General features: G+C 34.9%; 2 protein-coding genes across 2 annotated transcripts; both read left to right on the forward strand.

Annotated features, from left to right (window-relative positions):
• The first annotated feature begins 31 nt into the window (after positions 1-31).
• LOC122607667 (DNA-directed RNA polymerase III subunit 1-like) lies at positions 32-17,027 on the forward strand. Its single transcript, XM_043780686.1, has 27 exons — positions 32-203; positions 1,629-1,764; positions 2,383-2,532; positions 2,850-3,024; positions 3,815-3,999; positions 5,152-5,264; positions 6,306-6,405; positions 6,695-6,919; positions 7,410-7,558; positions 7,633-7,774; positions 7,859-7,999; positions 8,846-9,034; positions 9,165-9,381; positions 10,061-10,154; positions 10,361-10,595; positions 11,696-11,887; positions 12,032-12,130; positions 12,710-12,913; positions 12,993-13,268; positions 13,522-13,669; positions 13,781-13,932; positions 14,373-14,528; positions 14,601-14,714; positions 14,834-14,907; positions 15,300-15,504; positions 16,316-16,518; positions 16,642-17,027. Exons 1-27 carry the CDS (start codon positions 106-108, stop codon positions 16,688-16,690), a joined length of 4,221 nt encoding a protein of 1,406 aa, XP_043636621.1. The 5' UTR covers positions 32-105; the 3' UTR covers positions 16,691-17,027.
• Positions 17,028-17,520: 493 nt separating this feature from the next.
• LOC122608510 lies at positions 17,521-19,896 on the forward strand. The gene is made up of 3 exons (XM_043781615.1): positions 17,521-18,358; positions 18,813-19,355; positions 19,617-19,896. The coding sequence occupies exons 1-3, from the start codon at positions 17,522-17,524 to the stop codon at positions 19,716-19,718; spliced, it is 1,482 nt and encodes a 493-aa protein (XP_043637550.1). The 5' UTR covers position 17,521; the 3' UTR covers positions 19,719-19,896.
• Positions 19,897-20,951: the final 1,055 nt, after the last annotated feature.

The raw sequence follows: 20,951 nt of genomic DNA on the forward strand, positions 1-20,951 counted from the left end.
AACCAGAAAGAAATATGCAAACCCCGTTGCTGATGAAGAAATCATAAACCCTAAAAACCCTAATCACTCTCCTAAATTTCCGATCATTTTTATTAATTTATAATAATGAACAGAAATTACAGAGGAGCAGCAGACCAAAACACGAAGTCAGTAATTTCATTTACTAAACAGCCTTATATTGAAGATGTTCGTCCCCGAAGAATGTAAGTAATTTTCAATAAATTAACTATTTCATTTTTAATGATTTTGCTATATATATATATATATATATATATAGACAAATGCCTGTGCGATGCGGCGGTTTGGCGACGAGGCAACATTGGTGGCAGTGGCGGAGCCAGGATTTTCAACCTGGGTTGCCGAACAGTTTTCATGATACTAACGAATGTGAAATAAGAATACAAAATTAAATTATACCAGTCTGGGAATGTCAATTGCCTTTAAACTAGAAAAATATATGAAAATAATACTAGAAAAATAGAGTTTTATAGAAATTGTGGGGTTGCCATGGACACCCTGCCACCACCTAGCTCTGCCACTGGTTGGTGGTGGTGGTGGCGGCGACGGCGTTTGTTGGTATCAATGTAAAAGTGATTGATGTAAAAGGAAGTGATATAGTTATTTTAAAGTTTGAGGGATGTATGTTATAAATAATGTCTTTAAGGGTATTATAAGTATGTTAGGTGAAGATGTCTAAATTAATGAACAAACAGGAGGGGTATTTTAGGGTTATCAACTACTTAGTTGAAAATTTTTTAGAGAACAAATGCTTTATAGTGTAATAACTAGAACACACGGCTATGCAATGGCGGTGGCGGTGATGGGTGGTGGTGGCATGCTGCGGTAGGGCAGTGGTGGAGGTGGGTGCGTTGGTGGCGATGTAATGGCGGTGGCGATTGGTGGTGGTGACGGTAGCAGCGGTGGTGACGATATAATGTGTTTTTGATGAATTGTTGAAAGCTGAAAGTTGAAAATGTTATTTGCTTTATAAGATAAGTAGTTATACTATATAGGGGGACAATCAAATAAGAACGGTCTTAAAATAAGAACACGGTGAGAACACTTAAAAACTAAATTTTGATGCATTATAAGCCTATAAAACTAACATAGTGTATAACTAATTATCATTATCTAAGTGTTTAACAACACATTGGTCTATCAAAATCGAGAAAATCATGTTTTTTGTTTTATGCATCCATCTTGGATGCATATTCATCAAAATGATGCATCCAACAAAAAATGTGATTTTTTCGATTTTGACGGATCAATGTGTTGCTAAACACTTAAATAATGACAATTAGTTATGCACTATGTTAGTTTTATGGACTTTTAATGCATCAAAATGATGTTTTTAAGTGTTCTCACCATTCTTATTTTAGACCTGTTCTCACCGGAGTGTTACCATATATATATATATATATATATCATACAGGCATAGAAGAATTGTAACTGAATACATATCGTTATTTTTATGTATGAACGTATTAATTTTATGTTTAGAATAAATTGTGTATACATACATAAATGTAATGTATATCCTTATTTTTAGGAAGCGGTTATTTTCGATGTACGATATGTTTTAGTATTGCTAACTTGTATTTGTTTCTTGGATATGAAAATTAATGCAGTAAGAGTATTCAGTTTTCGACGTTTTCTGATGAGGATATACTTAAAATGGGCGAAGTTCAAGTGAATCGTTCAGTTTATTACGTTAGTCAAGAAGATAAAAGACCCGTTCCTCATGGCTTGTTAGATCCACACATGGTAAACAAATTTTTTAAATTTTTTTTGAAGATTTTATGCTGTTTATTTTGAATTGTGATTCTGTAGTACTACTTTTTAGTGTGTTGGATCTGGGGTTTGTTGTCGATAGTAGTGTTTTAAAGTAGGAGAGATATGATATTGTACTAAACTGGTGACTAAATGTTGCTTTCGATGACATGACAACTTATTTGACTTTTACAGTAGCAAAAAGTAATGATGAAGAAGTCATCGAATATATGAAGTAAGTTACATACGATGGTATTTGGGGTGAAGGTAGTTACATTTAAAAACACTCGACTTCCGTAAGATATCCCCTTTAGTGATCATAAGATGGCTATTACACACATTACTATCGTAACATTTGTTTGCGAGGCACATGATAAAAAAGATTTTTGTACAAGGGCTGACCAAGTGGCTCCTCTACATATCTTATTCTTCTGAACATTTGAATGTTTTTTTTATTAGCTGAAATATTTATTGGATCTGAAATTGTATTGGTATATCTTTACATCCCAACTTATGCTACATGGCTTGGTGCTTGCTTGGTTTGCTGTAGTATCTAGACTTACTATGTTACTTGTCTTTGAAGTTATGAAAGCATCTATTTTCATATTTCAGGGTCCTCCACACAAGCAAGGCACATGTGAGACTTGTCATGGGTCTTTCGATACTTGTCCTGGTCATTTTGGTTACTTGGCACTTGAGCTGCCGGTTTTCAATGTGGGATATCTATCTCACATTGTGGACATTTTGAAGTGCATATGCAAGGTATTGTGGCTTTGCTTTGTATTTGCTTTTAGTTGTGTGGGGATATGCATCTTTTAAAAGAAAGTTCAGGGAATCTATGGCTGATAAGCCCTGCGAGCTTTACGGTTTGGGTATATTACTGCTGGAGACTGACTCGAAAGTCTACTCGCGGCTTGATTTATATTGATTCGATTTTTAATATTCTTTTGAGTCAGTTTTGAGCGGCCCGCAAGTTGGTTCGGCTCGATCACACTGCTGTTCGTGTATTTGACATTGTTTTCGTCATTTTCTTTCTTTACCCTTTACCCTTCATCTTTCCATTTGTGTTTCCCTTTCAGTTTTGTTCCCGCATATTATTGGTGGAGGACGAACGACTCGACTACTTAAAGAAGATGAGAACTCAAAAAGATCATTTGAGGAAGAATGACAACTTTAAAAAGGTAGTTAAAAGGTGCACTGCTATGGCAAGTAGTAAGAAGGCGGTGACATGCTCCAGATGTGGTTATATAAATGGTTCAACACTTACCCTATCTTTAATCTTTTCTAAGTTTTTGATCTGTATTCACATATACCAAAAAGTCAATAATTTTTCCCTAGTGCAGTGCAGTGCAGTTTGTTGATTTTTTCTATCTATTCATACAAGTAATGTAAAATCCATTGTAAACATCAACACGACTGTACCATAGTTCCTTAAGAAATTTAATGTAAGCTAAAAGGCGATCTCTCTCTTGATAATTACACATTTTGCAGAAAAAGAATACGAGTTTGATGGTGGTTTAGACTTGTTTTACAAATTTTGGTTCCTTTGGCATGTTAGTTAGCTTGCACTGCAACTATAGTGACCTTGCTGTTTTCAGGTAGCCGTGACCTCCCAAGGTACAATAATGTAGGTATAGGGCATCATTTTGGTTTAATGTAGGAATCTTTCCTGGGTTGATTATAAGATCTTAAGTTAAAATAAGCACATTGGTTCGTATCTGGTTTGGTATAATATCTTGTTGTAGGGTAAGCATATATGTAGCTGGGCATGTTTTCAGTATTTGTCCTAACTCCTAAGTCTCCACTCTCCAATTCTTTCTACACACTAGGGTAATTACTTATTAAAAAACATCCATATGTAATATGTTTAGTCTTTATGTTCTATTTGTCATATGTTGCTTTGAAATATATTGAATTGTTAAAGATTTACGTAGGTTGTAAGAGAATATGAACTCGACTCCATAATGGAGATTAGGTTGCAGATGCTGAAACTTTTTAAGTGAATTTCCTTTATCGGTATCTTAATATTGATTAAACATTTCAGGTATAGTGAAAAGAGCTGTTGGAACTGTGGGAGTGATACATGATCGTAGCAAAGTTCAAGCTAATACTTTAAAGGAGTCTGATGATGCTATTTCTAACATGAAGGAGAAGAGGACACCTGTTAACATGTCTTCTATGTTAAACCCTGACAAAGTTCTTAAACTTTTTAAGAAGATGCTGGATATGGTATAGTCTTTATGTTATATGGCACTAGTTGACCTCCACTCTCTCCTTACCAAATATTAATGAAACAGAAACATAGAGCCTACATGTAAAAGATAAACTCTAAAAGGGGGTATATGATAGAAAACAAATAATATTAAATAAAAGAAAATATAAAATCAAGGAAGACAAAAAACCGAAAGAGCCATGAACATAGGAAACAGAGGACAGTAGAAAAAGAACTAAAAAATGTAGAAATAAAATTAAATGCAAGCTTTTGTTGTTCTTGCAAGTAAAAGTCTCAAAGTCTTTGTCTTAGTTGTATTTTTTTTTTTTTGGCTTCAAGTGGCGATTATTTGTATATATTTTGTCACTCTAACTATAAGTAATGTGATTAAATGTGAAAACCTTCACTTTCAACTATTACTAAATTTTGTTTGTTTGTTTTGGAAAGTTGCATGTGTAGTGCCAGCATTCATTTTTCGGCTGACACCATCCTTGCCACCTGCATTACTGCCATGAGCTACTGAACTCAACTGGAATCAGTGTTTCATCTCATAAATGGTGTCCCTATTTGAAAGGATGATGATGCTATATCAAATGATATTTTAACGGTTTAACCTAACATAACAAAGGCACACAGAAATATATATATATATAATCTATTTGCAATTATTTGCTGCTTCTTTAGAAACATTATATTATTGATATAATGATATATGTAAATTGTATCAAATTTTAACTGCGTGTGCATGAGGTTGTGTATCAAATATATTTTTTCCACTATGAGTTGGATTCAATTTATTAAACAGGTAGAGTTTGTTAAGTACTTAACTTTTATTTTAAAGTCGGTGGCCCTAGAGTAAGTTCAGTTCTGACTTCTAAACGGAATTCACATTATTATTTTATACGAGGGTTCAACAGTTGATTGAGCTTGGTTCTTCAATTTTTGGTTGAGTAGGGTTTGAGCCACCAAAATGTTACTTTATTAGTTAAGATATTTATTTTTAGCACACAAGTTGCTGTTCTTTATCTTATTAAAATGTCAAGTATATCCACTGTTATCGACCATATGTTAACTATTTGGTGATATGCTGTGCTGTTCATATATACGTGGAAGGTTACTTCTGAGTCGTTTCACACTCATATATATATACATATATTTTTCTGTTACAGGACTGTGATCTGCTCTATCTTGCTGATAGACCTGAGAAACTTATTATATCAACCATTCCTGTTCCTCCACTACCTATCCGTCCTTCTGTCAAAGTTGACGGGGGGACCACCAGGTGAACTCTAACCAAAGCTTTCTTACTATATCTGAGATATTTTATTTGTTTATTGTTATGTCGTGTTTATTATTTTTAATGCAAGGTTACAAAGCCTTCATTTCATTTTATCCTACCTCTGGTGATGGATGTAGCTCTGCCTCTTCCTATATAGTTTAATTGTCCATTATTAAACGAAACTAAGTTTACCCTGACTAAAGGGTTGTGATCTCACAAAGCCAAGTTTTATCCGGCCTAGCTATTCTGCATCTCCTTATTATATTATTGATATGTTCTTGTATAAGTTGTCTCTGCTTTAGCTATTGGGCATCTTTGTTTATTATATATGAAGGATTTTTTGGTGTGTTATACTATAATCTCTTAATGAAAAGTCAGCTCTTCCACTTCTAAAGTTCATTCTCTTTAGCAAATTGAATGAGCCTGAAAGGAAAAAAAGAAAAACAACAAATGGTCTTATATGTTGGAAGTTGGTGCGGAGGGATTGTACATATTTTTTTAGTTTTTTTTTTTTTTTTAATATATTTGATATATAGTTCTTCTTTCGTTATCTGTTTTGTTCCAATGTTCTTATACGTGGTTTCACCTTTTAATCGGTCCAATTTTGTAGTGAATCAGCTATGTAGGGCCAGTTTGTATGATCTTTATCTTCATTCTGTTCTTATTTTCTGAGTCTGATCTTTATATCCTCTCACATCAAGTGTGGGTGCCCGCAATTACATTTTTTATCTCTCCATATGAAGCAATTGAAAATCACAAAGTTGAATGATGAGTTATCTTAACTCAGTCTAAGATTTCACATTTCAGCACTTGATATTTGATGTCAAAGCTGCACCTTAAATTGAGTTCTAATTAATCAGTTTGCATTTTGTTTGCTTATCTAGTTAACCATGTAAACAGGCGTTCTTTAAATTATTGTTGTAAAATGACAGTCAATACGCTTGAACATTGAGAAGAAAATTGTCAATTTCTGTATTTCAATGTATGGGGTTTGTATCATTTGGAGTTGTACCTCCACTAATGAGTTGATCCTGTATCTTGCAGCAATGAGAATGATGTTACCCAGAGACTGGGAAAAATTATAGAATTTAATGCTTCTGTTCACCAGATGTTAACAGATACAAGTTTTGCTATCAAAGGCCTGGTATGCATTTGTTCGTAGCTTTATTAATTCTTATTAATCTTGTCAAATAAAAATATATTTGTTGATGCCAAGTTTTGCTTGAAATGGAACTTCCAATCTGGACAGGATACTACTTGCTGCATTTCCAAACCTTAAGCCGAACATAGATGCTATTTTACCTAGGACTACATATTATCAATATTGCATCTTCTCCAACATATGTTTTCTATAATTATACCCTGTTATGAAGAGTTAAAGCAGATGAACTAGACTTTTGACTAAGCTATTTCTTATGATGATGTTCTTGTAGGAACCCTGGGAACATCTGCAGCTTTCGGTTGCACAATATATAAACAGTGATGTTCGTGTTCCACCTGATTTTGCTAGATTTCAGAAACAACCGAAACCAATAAGTGGTCTTGTTCAGCGCATGAAAGGAAAACAAGGACGTTTTCGTGGGAATTTGTCAGGGAAGCGTGTTGAGTATACTGGCAGGACCGTTATCTCTCCCGACCCCAATCTAAAGATTACAGAGGTCCGGCCTCTTTTGCTTGCTTCTTCATTTCTCTTCTGTATATCATCATCTGTGTGGACACATGCCTCTTTTGTTTAATGTTTCTGATCTCGAATACTTGTATTAAAGTATTGAATTCTTTTGGAGTTTTGCCAAATTTAACCCATCTACCTGGAAGTGGGTTAATGCGCACCTCTAACTTGCAGATGGCTAAACTTTGAAAACATGGTTAAAAATCAAACATGTCAAATGGGAGCGGATCAAAAGACCTCTTAAATCGTTCAATCTAAAAATATTAGTACTTCAGAAACACAGTTCTCTTAAATATATATAATACATTAAATATATTATTGAATTTAAGAAATTAAGGGACAAAATATAGACACTAGTTCTACCCGGGCCCCAATTCACATAGCCGCTCTAAGTGGAGCACATTTAGACCTGTCCCCAACCCCCAACCCCATTAGCAATTTACAACCTCTAATTCTTTTGGATGAAATGCTTGGTCCAGGTTGCGATTCCTATCTTAATGGCACGGATTTTGACTTACCCTGAGCGTGTTTCACATCACAATATGGAGAGATTGAGACAGGCTGTGTGTAACGGAACTTTAAAATACCCTGGTGCAAAGCATATCAGAAAGCCAGATGGTACCATGATGTAAGTATTATCGGTGCTGAAATCTTTTTAGTTATGATAAATGAACATAGTTTTATAAAGTGTACTTCTGCTAGGTCGTTGAGTATCAATGCCAGGAAGCGTTTGGCTGATGAGTTGAAATGTGGTGACATAGTTGACCGCCATTTAATTGATGGCGATGTTGTTCTCTTTAATAGGCAACCCAGTTTGCATCGCATGTCAATCATGAGTCACAGGGTGAGGGTGATGAAACTTCTATGCAATAAACGTTGCGACTTAACTATCTCATTAGCGAAGTGTTTTTTCTTTTGGTATATTTAGGCAAGGATTATGCCATGGCGCACTTTGAGATTCAATGAATCTGTTTGTAATCCCTACAATGCCGACTTTGATGGTGATGAGATGAATATGCATGTTCCTCAAACAGAAGAAGCTAGGACAGAGGCTCTTCTGCTAATGGGGGTAATTATCTCTATGAACCTCTTCTCTTGCTATTTAGGTTTAAAATATCAATTGTTATGCATAATATATCAGGCACTGTCTCCGATCTGCATTTCATAGTTTTAGAAAAGTTACACCTCAATCATGACGTGCCTTGGAACAATAAAAATGTTAACATGTTATCTCTTTCAAGTTGAACTTATACACTGTTAGATATGACGGCTTATTTGCAATTTGCATCGGCTACTGTGCGTTGTAACTGAGTTATTTTACTCCAATTTAAATATAAAAGAAGGAACTAAATGACAGGCGGAGGTTTTTATACGTTTATTTGTTCAAAAACTGTCTCACTAGTTCCATTTGGTAACAATATGGTGTGAAGTGCGAAGCATGAGTGCAAATCTACCATTAAATAGGATTGATTATAGGAATAAAATAATGGGGAAAACATCCTATGCATAAAATACCACAATTCTTATTTAACTATATACCTGATAGAAAGTGGAGACTTTTATAATTGAAGGATGTATCTGCATGTCTAAAATACCACTATACATAAAACTAATTCTAAATATTCTAATGCCGCTACTTTAACCTAACTGTGTGTATACATGGACTAAAATCTAGTTAACACATAACTACTTCCGGTCAAATACTATAGAGATAATTTCCTTGTTAAAGTCCCAATAGCTAGAGGTGGTATTTATCATCAGGCTGTTGTTGCTTCTTGTTTTATAATGTAATGTAATGCTCCATGTCCATGATTGACTTTAAGTGAAGGTACCAGATTCCCTATCCAAAAATGGGTTCAATATATTCTACTAGATTTTTGTATAATTCATATTGCTGCTTAAAACCTTAATGCAGGTGCAAAACAATTTATGCACGCCAAAGAATGGGGAGATTTTGGTTGCATCCACACAAGATTTTTTGACGTCTTCCTTTCTTATAACAAGGAAGGACACATTCTACGACCGTTCTTCATTTTCCCTTATGTGTTGTTATCTGGGTGACGGGATGGATATTCTCGATTTACCGACTCCTGCTATAGTTAAGGTAAGAAGAGAGAATTTGCACCATATAGTTTTCATTGCTGTTAGTTGTGGAATAATGATTTTGAATTCTGTATACCTTTATTTGCATATATTTTTCTGTTGTTTGACATCGACTTATTTTTTGCTTGCAGCCAATAGAGCTTTGGACTGGTAAACAGTTGTTTAGTGTACTGCTGCGCCCACATGCAGATATGAAAGTTTATCTGAATCTCACTGTTACTGAAAAGAGTTACACGAAGCCAAGTGGAAAAAGGGACAAGCCTTACGAGACAATGTGCCCTAATGATGGTTATATCTACATCCACAATAGTGAACTTCTTAGTGGACAACTTGGGAAGGCCACTTTAGGTTGGTTCCTTTATCTCTGCCAATCATACCTGCACATACCCTGCCTCTGCCACTAATACAAGAAAGGAGTTTCTGAATACTGTTGAGCTTTTAACCATTGCAACTTGCTATATATGTGTGTTATTTATTTATCTTAATGAAGTTACTTTTTTTTAAATATGTTGAACTTCTAATACCATGCTAATTTCAAAAGCATGTAAGGAATACACTGAGGATTCTAGATCTGTATTCTACTTGATACCATGGAAACGGATAAGTATGTCATCACCACAACCACATAACTAGTGATGGACTCACAAAACTTTTTGATGCTCTATTAGTGAGTGTGCTGAGGACTATCCCAAATGCCCTTCTTACGCATTATGTGTAATGTTTGTTTGCAGAGAGTGTTCATCAAAGTAAATTAGTTATTTTGTAGTGGGTAGAAAATAGAATGTACTTTTGTATACTGAAGGCCTGAAGCTTGAGTTAACAATATGCGAGTATCGTTGATCTTCCCTTGACATGTACTTTGTAATGTTCATGTTTGTTTGATGGAGTTAAAAAACTGAAAAGATCTGATCATATTGTTTTCTTTCTTAAATATAACTTTAAATGTTATTTTCTTGATGATGCTTGGAGCACTTCGTTGCAAGCATGACTTAATGTATTTCTGCATCTATCTTCTATATGTGCATAGGTAATGGCAACAAGGATGGACTTTACTCGGTTCTTCTCAGGGATTACAATTCACATGCCGCAGCTTCCTGTATGAACCGCTTAGCAAAACTAAGGTATGCTGTTATTACCATGTGGCTTCATTTTGTGAATCTAATAAGGCTGAATAATCACTAATTTTTGTGTATGTATATTGTATGCTGGTTTTTATTGTGATTTTTCAACTCAAAATATCTCCACAACTTTTATCATCACGACCTTTGATAAAACGATATGTGTTCTGTCTCTTTATATGGAACCTGCTGACATTATTTTGATGCAGTGCTCGCTGGATAGGAAATCATGGATTCTCAATTGGTATTGATGATGTCCAACCTGGGGATAATTTGAATGACAACACTCATAGAATTATTTCTGAAGGGAACAACAAATGTGATAATTTCATTCTCGATTTTAATAAAGGAAAGCTCAAGTTACAGCCAGGTTGTAATGCTGCCCAGACACTTGAAGCTGAGATCACCGGTGTCTTAAATAAGATCAGAGATGAAACTGGAAAGGTAATGGGCTATGCGTTTTCATCAACTGCCAATGATTAAGGATTGTATCTGTTCATTATCTGTTTCAAACTTCCGAATCTTTACAACCATTTGTTCCAGTGCCCTCTACTGTTCTCTTAGTCATTGATGTTTTTTGAAGAAGGCAATCTCTAAAGTTAATTCTCAACAATCATAGATATTACCCAAAGGCCAAAACAAAGAAAACACATTCGTAGAAATGAAAATTTCTAATTATGCAGGGGATCTTTCTTATAGAACCTTATGAATAGTTAAGTATGATGTACTGAAGATGATGCACATAAGTTTAAAATTATATATATATACATATATATATATATATATATATTTTGAACGGATGAATCTAGTATTTCATTTTCCAATTGATAAGGGGAACATACAATATAAAAAAGATACCGTTCCACTTCTTGCAGAAGTTTTATGCCAATATTGTGTGATTTTTGCTGAACTATAGTACATCTTTACCTTCATCCTTACAGTTTTACATAGTAATAACTTTACTATTATTGTTATCATAATCATTGTTATTAATATGATTATTGCTATTATAAATATTATTGTTACTATTAGTATGATAATTCATTTTTTTCTCTCTGTTTTTGTTGTCAATCTTTTTATTTAGTGAACAAGCAATGGGCTTATGCTTCATGTATATGTGTTTTTACTATCAAACTCTTCGTCCGTAGTCAAGTTTTTACATTTATAATTTTTATTATGCTCAATCGGCTTATACTTTTGTATTAAATGTTCTATCTATTGAAGTGTTATACTCTATTTATAATGCTAAATAGAATAGATAAAAATTCAAAATTATATTGTCATACCTATTAAAGTTTTCTAGTTTTAATGTCCATGTAGTCTGCAAAACTGCCTTTCTGGTAGTTTTGTTGACTTTGAAATATTTAAACAGGTATCACTTGATTGTAAAAGACCAGTTACATGTTTCCTTATAAGCTACTTTTCAGTACTTTACCCTTTTGACTCTCCAGATTAATAATAACCCAGATCAACCCATACACAACACAAGTAAATGGGTCCAAATTACCACCCTTTCTTTGAACTGATGATGATTATTTTAACAGGTTTGTATGGAGAAACTACATTGGAGAAATAGCCCCTTAATTATGTCTCAGTGTGGGTCCAAAGGATCACCTATCAATATCAGTCAGATGATTGCGTGTGTTGGTCAGCAATCAGTTGGAGGCCAACGTGCTCCAAATGGATTTATTGATCGAAGTCTTCCCCATTTCCCGAGGAAGTCAAAGACCCCTGCTGTATGTTCTCCTTTCATGTAGTCTTTAGGGGTCTTTTAAAGTTTCATTGGCCACAGGGTCACACTCTTAACTGAAAAAGTAACAGTTCCACAAGATGCCAGCTCTTAAGGTTTAACTGCCGCTTCCCCTTTTTCTTCATTGCAGGCAAAAGGATTCGTAGCAAATTCTTTCTATAGTGGTTTAAGGGCTACAGAGTTTTTCTTCCACACGATGGGAGGGCGAGAAGGGCTTGTGGATACAGCTGTAAGATTGTACTTGTAATTTGATTTGGTTGCCTGTTCATGACATGCTTAGAGCATGTCCAATGTTGACGCTCAATTTTAAACTAAATTACATGTTCATTAATCTATTGGGTATGAAAGATAGAGGGCAAAATGGATGGGCCAAGCTAAAAGGTCAAAAATTGGTATATCTTGTTGCAAGCCATGTTGGTAGATCTGAAACACTCTCCGGTCATATTTTGTTTTTATTGCAAATCATTATTTTTAATATTATACAAAATTTATACAATTTCATTTAACATAATCTCCAAGTTCAAATAATGGATGTGCTTTACCCATTAAAAAGTAACAGTTTGGGCCACTTTTGACCTGTGTGACATGACCTGTTTACATGTAACCTTATCTTTTTATATTACACTTTTGACTTCTTTCCCTTTAGAGATAAGACTTCACTTAAGTCGACCCATTTCATAAGGAATTGATCAAAAATCGAAATTGCCACTTTTAGCACATGTTGAAGATTCAAGTTAGCAGACCTGTTAATGGGGTAATGCTGTTGAAGCAGTGTTCTAATGGCTGGATTGCTTCTATAAATTGACAGGTTAAGACAGCTGACACGGGTTATATGTCCCGAAAACTTATCAAGGGATTAGAAGACTTGTCTGTTTGCTATGACAACACAGTAAGGGATGCGAGTGCATGTATTGTACAGTTTACTTATGGTGGTGATGGAAGGGACCCATCTGAAATGGAAGGAAAGGCGGGATTTCCTCTAAATTTTGATAGGTTATTGATGAAAGCTAAGGTTTGACCCCGACTTCACTTCTTTAATATCCATACATCTTGCCATATATAGTTCATATCTAATAAGAGTTTTGTGAAAGGCTACATGTCCTGCTGGACAACATAAAGGCATGTCTTCCTCAGAGATTCGTGAAGTGGTTGAGGAGCGTCTTTCAATGCATGATATGACTCCAGAAGGGGGCTGCTCTGAGGACTTCAGAAAGAAACTAAAACAATTTCTTGAAAAGTATGTCGTGACACTAGAAGTCACAACGAGAGCACTTCAAATGCATGATGGACAACCTAATGACGAAAAATCTGGAATTATAGAAAGTGTAGCTCAAAGCATATCTGGCATTACCTGTCAGCAGCTTCAGGTATTAGATATGCTAGTCCGAACGTTGATTGCTAAAATTTGAATCTTAGGAACGTTCATATGTTATACTGAAGTAAAAAGTTGGAATTATAAGATAATTTTTATCTATCTGTTTGATTTTAGAGCTGAGTTTATGAACACTCTCTAGTGATTGTATTTATTTTGGTAATTCTGATTTCCGAACCCTAATATTTAGCTTCAGAATAATTCACTTGGTTGTTGCATGTGCTGTAATAATCTGCACAACTATACAGGTTTTCTTAAATACTTGCATCTCTCGTTACCATCAAAAGAAGATTGATGCTGGAACAAACATCGGTGCAATAGGTGCTCAAAGTATTGGAGAACCAGGAACACAAATGACATTGAAAACCTTTCATTTTGCTGGTGTTGCGAGCATGAGTATCCATTCTATAAATTTCATTTAATCACAGTATATATTTTGCATTTTTGATCATGCTTCTGGAATTCTTGTGTACATATAGAGTGCTATGCTACTTAACTCTTTGATAGATGTCACTCTTGGGGTTCCCCGCATCAAGGAAATATTAAATGCAGCCAAGAAAATCAGTACTCCAGTCATTACTGCAAAGCTCAAATCTAATGATAATTTATCATTTGCCAAGCTGGTAAAAGGCCAAATGGAAAGAACTCTTTTGGGCCAGGTTAGATATTTACGTACAAGTTATTATATATACATATGTATTAAGGTCAAATTCCGAATTGAAGTTTCGTTAGTGCTTGGTCTTGCATTCACAAAATCTGACATTTGTAAAGGATTGGAGATAGACGTCTGGTGTGTCAAATATGATTGCAAAAGGTTGTATGATTTTTATAATAATCTGGTTCTTTCAGTAAAGTTATTTAGGATGTATTATAATTTATAAATTAAAATATACTTTGGCGACTTTCGACTCACTGATCCCTCCCCTTTAACTTCCTGTTTAAACTGTTTTTATATTTAGCCTATTTTCCCTAGTTATAGAGAATGTGTATCCCAAACAGATCATTCTCAAGTAAATTTGTCAAAATTACCACCTCATATTGTACAAATGCTGTACTATTTCTTGAAATATTGATCTTGATTTTTCTTCCATGTATGTAGGTTGCAAAGAGTGTAAAGCTTGTGTTGGGATTAAGATCCGCTTCTATTGTCATTAGTCTTGACAAGAAAACAATCGAAGCCCTACAACTATCTATAGATGCATATACCGTAAAAGAGTCAATACTAAAGACACCTAAAATCAAACTAAAGGAAGCTGTAAGTTCTCTATATTTATTTGCGAGATGTCCATGCATTCCATTATTTCTAAAATATCTGCTCTTCATGCAGAATATCATTGTATTGGATGCTAGAAAACTTCAAATTAAGCCTGTATATGACAGAAATAAACTTTCTTTTGATCTCCATTGGCTCAGGAATAGGCTTCCAACAGTTGTAGTGAAGGTGAGGAAACATTGAAAGTGTATTTCAACCCCTATTACGGTTTGAGTTAAATAAAAAAAAACTTCGACTTTATGCTAATGTGGACCAGCTAAAACTAAGTATACATCATTTATTTCTAGGGCATTGGTACCATTGAACGTGCTGTGATAAACAAAAAGAAGGAGCAGGACAAGTTTAACTTGCTCGTGGAAGGGTAAGTCTACAGTATCATACTCTTGCCAAAATGAATGGAACAATTTGTTTATAGGATGATGCAGAATAGATGCAAAAAATACTATTTTACAAGTTACAAAGCAGCATTATTTCTTTCCTCATTAGTAATATTACATTTTACTGATATATTGGTCCATAGAACAATTCTAGATGATCAGTCATCACCTTTTTAAAGATATATAGGTATTTAACTCGTAGTAATAAGCGTGACCACTGTTCAACCACATGTGATCAATGCTATTCAACAAGTGGCATGATCTATGTTATAGTTATTTTGTCAAGCTGAAATTACTTTCTTGATCATTGACTTCTATGGACTGTCGTACTACTTTTAATGATATGCTGATAATTGCAATATTGTGAAAATTTTAGAACGGGGCTCCAATCAGTCATGGGCATGGAAGGAATTAATGGACATGAAACCACAAGTAATCATATTCTAGAAGTACAAAGCACACTTGGCATTGAAGCTGCAAGAAGGTCCATTATTAAAGAGATCCAATATACCATGGAAAGTCATGGAATGAGTATTGATATTCGACATATGATGCTTTTAGCTGATGTCATGACATATAAGGTACATTCCTCGTATATATTAGTTAATAGTAAAGCCACAATTTGTTAAACCTGGAAAATGATCTGGTAGGGAATTAAAAGAAAGTGGGCAATGTTAAGAATGTAGCGGTAGCTAGTAATGCAGCTGTTAGATGTATCCTATTATATATCGGTAATGGGTTTTACAGTTAAATAATAATTGGCTTTAAAGGATATGGACAAACAGGTCAAACAAGTTAAAGTCACCCAAATTCAAGTTAGCTGTTGAATTAATATCATATACTCTCACATGTTTAAGTATTTATAAAAACTAGAAGAGTGTCCGTCAATGCGGCGGGAGTAAATACTTTCTACCGGTTGCAAACGACGACTTTTTATGTTGTTTCTCACTAATGGTTAGAAATTACGTTTTCATTTTTTTTTAGCAAGACATATTTGTGATTTTCATATATAAAATTAAAAATATTTAAGTTAGTTAATTGTGGAAATGGAAAGTTTGACTAAATATATAAAGTAAGTATTAATTAAGATTTAAGTTGTAGGGGTATATCTCTCATTTCACATACTGAATTTGTATAACTTTCAACAGTGGGTTGTAATATTTATATAGAAGTATAGATATAGATATTGGGGGTGGGTGGATCAAATTTTCATGGATTCAAAAATCAACACTTTTTGACCTATTAACAACCCCAGCCACCCAAAAGGGGAAAAAAATTACATAAGTATAAGCCATTGCCACATCTAGTTTCTATGTTATATTTGTAATGATCTTGTTGCTAAAGACTGCAATTTACACGCTAACTTGTTCAAATGGACTAAACATTATATAGGGGGAAGTTTTGGGGATCACCAGATTTGGCATTCAGAAAATGAAAGAAAGTGTGCTGATGTTGGCTTCGTTTGAGAAGACATCAGATCATCTTTTTAATGCTTCTGTAAATGGGCGAGTAGACAAGATAGAAGGCGTTACTGAATGTATTATCATGGGAATACCAATGCAGACAGGCACAGGAATGATTGGAGTTCAGCAAAGGTACACCCACAAAACACAAGCGGTGCAAATCTATGTTCTTGACATGCAATTGGTGTCTTAATGTTTTTTTTGAGATGCTAGTCTTTTGAATGCGACTCAGTTTCTTATGATATTTGTTTACAGGGTTCCTCCATTTAAGCTGGAAAAGTTATCAAGTGGCATTTTATCTTAAGCCGATAATGAGCAAAACTATTGAACAATTTTGATCAAACAGAGGCATGCATATTAGACACAAAGTTTGGTACGTGAAGAATTGCATCCATAGGCTGCAGTTGGACTGTTGGAGGAATAACTGTATTATTTTTGGTATTATTTATACATGTACTAGATATGTACATAGATAGTAGCTCAGTTATTATTTCGAAGTACAAAGATGGTTTTACAAGTATACTTATTTGAGAGGGTTTGTGATCTTTCTGGGCCCTTTTGTAATACAATTGTTTTTGACATCAGAAACATGTAAAATAATATTATTTAATTGAAATAATAAATACGAAATTTAGTAATAATAAACTTGTATATAAAACACTATCATAACCACTGCAAATGTTAATTTTTTTTCCTCACAAGGACAGATATTTCATATTGTACATATGTTCTTAACGACAACCTATAGGTTAATCAGCCATCGACTAAGATCTTTGTATAGCGTGTGATTTTCGTGTTGCATGTCTGCTAAGTACTCTATAAGGCAAACATAAGAAATGGTTGAGTTTAAAAAAAAATCGTTTTAGTTGAGGAAAGAAACAGGCGAAAAAGTAAATAAAATCGTACTTTAGACTTTATAGACATATATTGTAATTGTAAAGGTGTATATATCCTTGGAACTTGACCAGTTCTTTGCCTTTATCAAGATCCGAACATCACTCTTTGACAAAACAATTTTGTCCATACAAACGTCATTCACCCTAAAAAACAAAGCTTCAACAACGGAGCACCATGCAACCACCATACTCCACCACCTCACTTTCAGTGTCCTACCAAAACCACTACCGCGATTATAATGACCTCTTCTCCTACCCTAAACCGCCCTCCTTCAGCCATCACGACCACCATCCGGTCATCCCTTCCGTCGCTTTTAATTTTCCTTCTCTTGCTCTACCTCCTATACTCTTCCAAACTTCTTATTTACCCTTCACACTTCGCCGCCAATATCAAGTGCCAAGATTCTAACGTTAAAACCAACGAGGCCAACGCCACCCTAGTTAAACTCTCGGAAACCAATGTTTCTAAAACAGGTTATGACGCCGAGCTCAAACATATTGCATTTTGCATTGCTGCATCCTCTAAACTATGGGACTCAAGAAAGGAATACATTAAACTATGGTGGAGGCCAGGGGAGACTCGTGGGGTGGTTTGGTTAGACAAAAAAGTAAAGATCAAACCAAACGAAAGCCTACCCAATATCCACATTTCACAAGACACTTCAAAATTCCCATACACAAACCGACAAGGTCATAGGTCAGCGATTCGTATATCAAGAATAGTATCGGAAGCATTGAAGTTAGGGATGCCAGACGTACGTTGGTTTGTAATGGGAGATGATGACACTGTTTTTGTTGTGGAGAATATTGTTAGAGTTTTGAATAAGTATGATCATAAGCAGTTTTACTATATTGGGAGTTCATCTGAAAGTCATTTTCAGAATATATTTTTTTCATATTCAATGGCATATGGTGGTGGTGGATTTGCTATTAGTTATCCTTTGGTAAAAGAGTTGGCAAAGATGCAAGATAGGTGTATTAAAAGGTATCCTGGTTTGTATGGAAGTGATGATAGAATGCAAGCGTGTATGGCTGAGCTTAATGTCCCGCTCACAAGAGAACCCGGATTTCATCAAGTAAGTTTTTAAGGTGTCATTCAATAAACTGTTAGTTTAGAATCGAGTAAGAAGGGTAGGCATGATAACGGGTTCAGATAAAGGTATAGAGTATAGTGACCCGAGCGAACAGTTTTAGACTGTATTACTTGAAGCGGGTCGGGTCAGGTCAGGATGGGAAACAATTTTGGACTTTCTGTTCTATATTACTTTTAAAATGTTTCATATAAGCTACTACTGTGTTGATAATGATTGTAAAATTTTCTAGAATAACATGTAATAGTTCAGAATGATGTGCTAATTTAGAAGGTTGCGCTTGGGTGAATTTAAACCTGTTTCACCCGTTTTACCCATTTTGCCGGTTACACTTTAAACTAGATTATTTGAGTTGGCCCATTTTAAGTGTTATATGTAAGACATGAACCAGCTTGACTCATCAGTAAGTTATTAACATAGAATGAATGCGATTTTGCAGAATGATTTGTATGGAAACCTCTTGGGTTTACTGTCAGGCCATCCAGTGACTCCATTAGTCTCACTGCACCACTTTGATGTAGTTGACCCGATATTCCCTGGAATGGACAGAGTCAAATCCCTCAGGCACTTACTAGAATCTGCTAAATTTGATTCCGCCAGTCTCATACAGCAATCTATCTGCTACGACAACAAACGAAAATGGTCCATCTTGGTATCGTGGGGTTTCACGGTACAAATCATAAGAGGAATACTTTCTCCAAGAGAACTTGAAACTCCCAGTCGAACATTCATCAACTGGTACAAAGTTCTTGATTTTACAGCGTATGCATTCAATACCCGGCCTATCTCAGGCCACCCATGTCAAAAGCCTTTTGTGTTCTATGTGAATTCAACATGGTATGACGAAGCTAGGAAGCAGATCATTGGGATCTATACTATTCATAGACAACGATCCCCACGGTGCTCGTGGAAGATGGAATCTCCTGCAAAAATCCATACCGTTGTTGTATTGAAGCGGGAAGATCCAAATCGTTGGCAACGGGTACATCTACAATCTTATACTTGTGAACCTTGACACACCATGTTACTTTGTTCAATGGGTTACTTTTTAGAAAAATTCTTCAAAAGTTCAAACTTTATAAAATCTTTCAATTAGAAAGCGTCCTAATCCTTAAATAGCACCACGTCAATGATACTATAGCGCCATATTAGGTAAACGCAAATTAGCATAGTCAACAGTGGCAACGCATCATCTGTAATTCCACCGGTTTGACCAATTGGTTTCTTTGTTGATCTTTTGCAGGCACCAAGAAAGGATTGTTGTAGAGTTCTACCTTCAAGTAAGGAAGGAATTATGTACTTATGGGTTGGTCATTGTGAAGAAAATGAGGTCATCGAGGTGTAAAGTACTATGTATATATATATTCCATGGTTATTATGTGTACAGCCTTATTATGTGTAATGCCATCATGTATTTCAATGGCAAAAAGGGACCAAAATCAATGCCAACAGTCTTAAACAAGCCCTGACTTCACAAGATATAAATACTTTCAGCTGCTGTGCCTAGTCAACAACTTATACTGTGAAACAAATCACAAGAACTTATGATGTTAGCAGCTTGCTGGGTCGTTTATGTTCCTCGTTTTGTTTTTATGAGTACCATTTTTTTGTAAACTTGAGCAAGAAAACAAGACATTGTATTGTACTTCTATGAATGATTATAGATATTCTATACATATTTTCTTATTCATGTTTTTAAGGGTATCTGCCATGTTATACCTATTGGAGAGCAGAATACCGATTTAAGTGAACCATGACCTGAACTAATTGATTGTACCAAACCAAATTAACTGACCTAGTCACTTAAACGATGGTTGGCTATATATGGAATTTCAACAAGCGAATAATTCAGCTTGGCTATGGAGATCAAGGAAACCAAGTAACTTATGTATAATTATTAACAAGATTGAATTTAGCACAGTTTGCAAACACCTTTATTTTACCAAGAGAAGTCGTGATTTCCTGTCCTATCTTTTGGTCTTTCGTCAGTTAACTTATGTATAATTATTAATCGATGGTTAACTAATAACCGACCCAAGACATACCCAGTAACGATTAAGTACTAACCAGACTTTAATGGTTAAGGTTTTACTTAACCAAACAATCTGGTTTTGGTGGCTGTTTTGTGCCATGTCTATGACCCATGCTCCACCCTAGTTATACCAACAACTAATTATTTTTGCAATCAACGTAGTATTAGATTAGTTGATTGGAACTTCCAAAAAGAAGAAAAAGGTGTTGGATTCAGGCAGTTAGTAACACGAGATGCTGGTAATTTCATTTATCAGAAGTCAAGGGTGTGTGATTTGTACATCATATAAATTGACGCATATTATTTTATGTATGCATAACTTGGTTGGCAGTACCAATCACCACCCAACTCGACTGCATCCCTTTTTCTTCTAAAAAAAATCTTAAAATAAAACGTATTCCTAAAATTTTTTAAAAGGTGGAAAGGAGAGGAGGAGAAGTTACTAAAGAATACAGTGAGGTTTAGCTCTTGAAAACTATGGACACATAACTAGAATGCTAAAATCTGCTAGTTACGGGCAATTTGAACTTCTAACTCAATATGAAA

The sequence above is a fragment of the Erigeron canadensis genome, chromosome 7 (genome assembly GCF_010389155.1).
Source record: "Erigeron canadensis isolate Cc75 chromosome 7, C_canadensis_v1, whole genome shotgun sequence".
NCBI lineage: Eukaryota > Viridiplantae > Streptophyta > Magnoliopsida > Asterales > Asteraceae > Erigeron > Erigeron canadensis.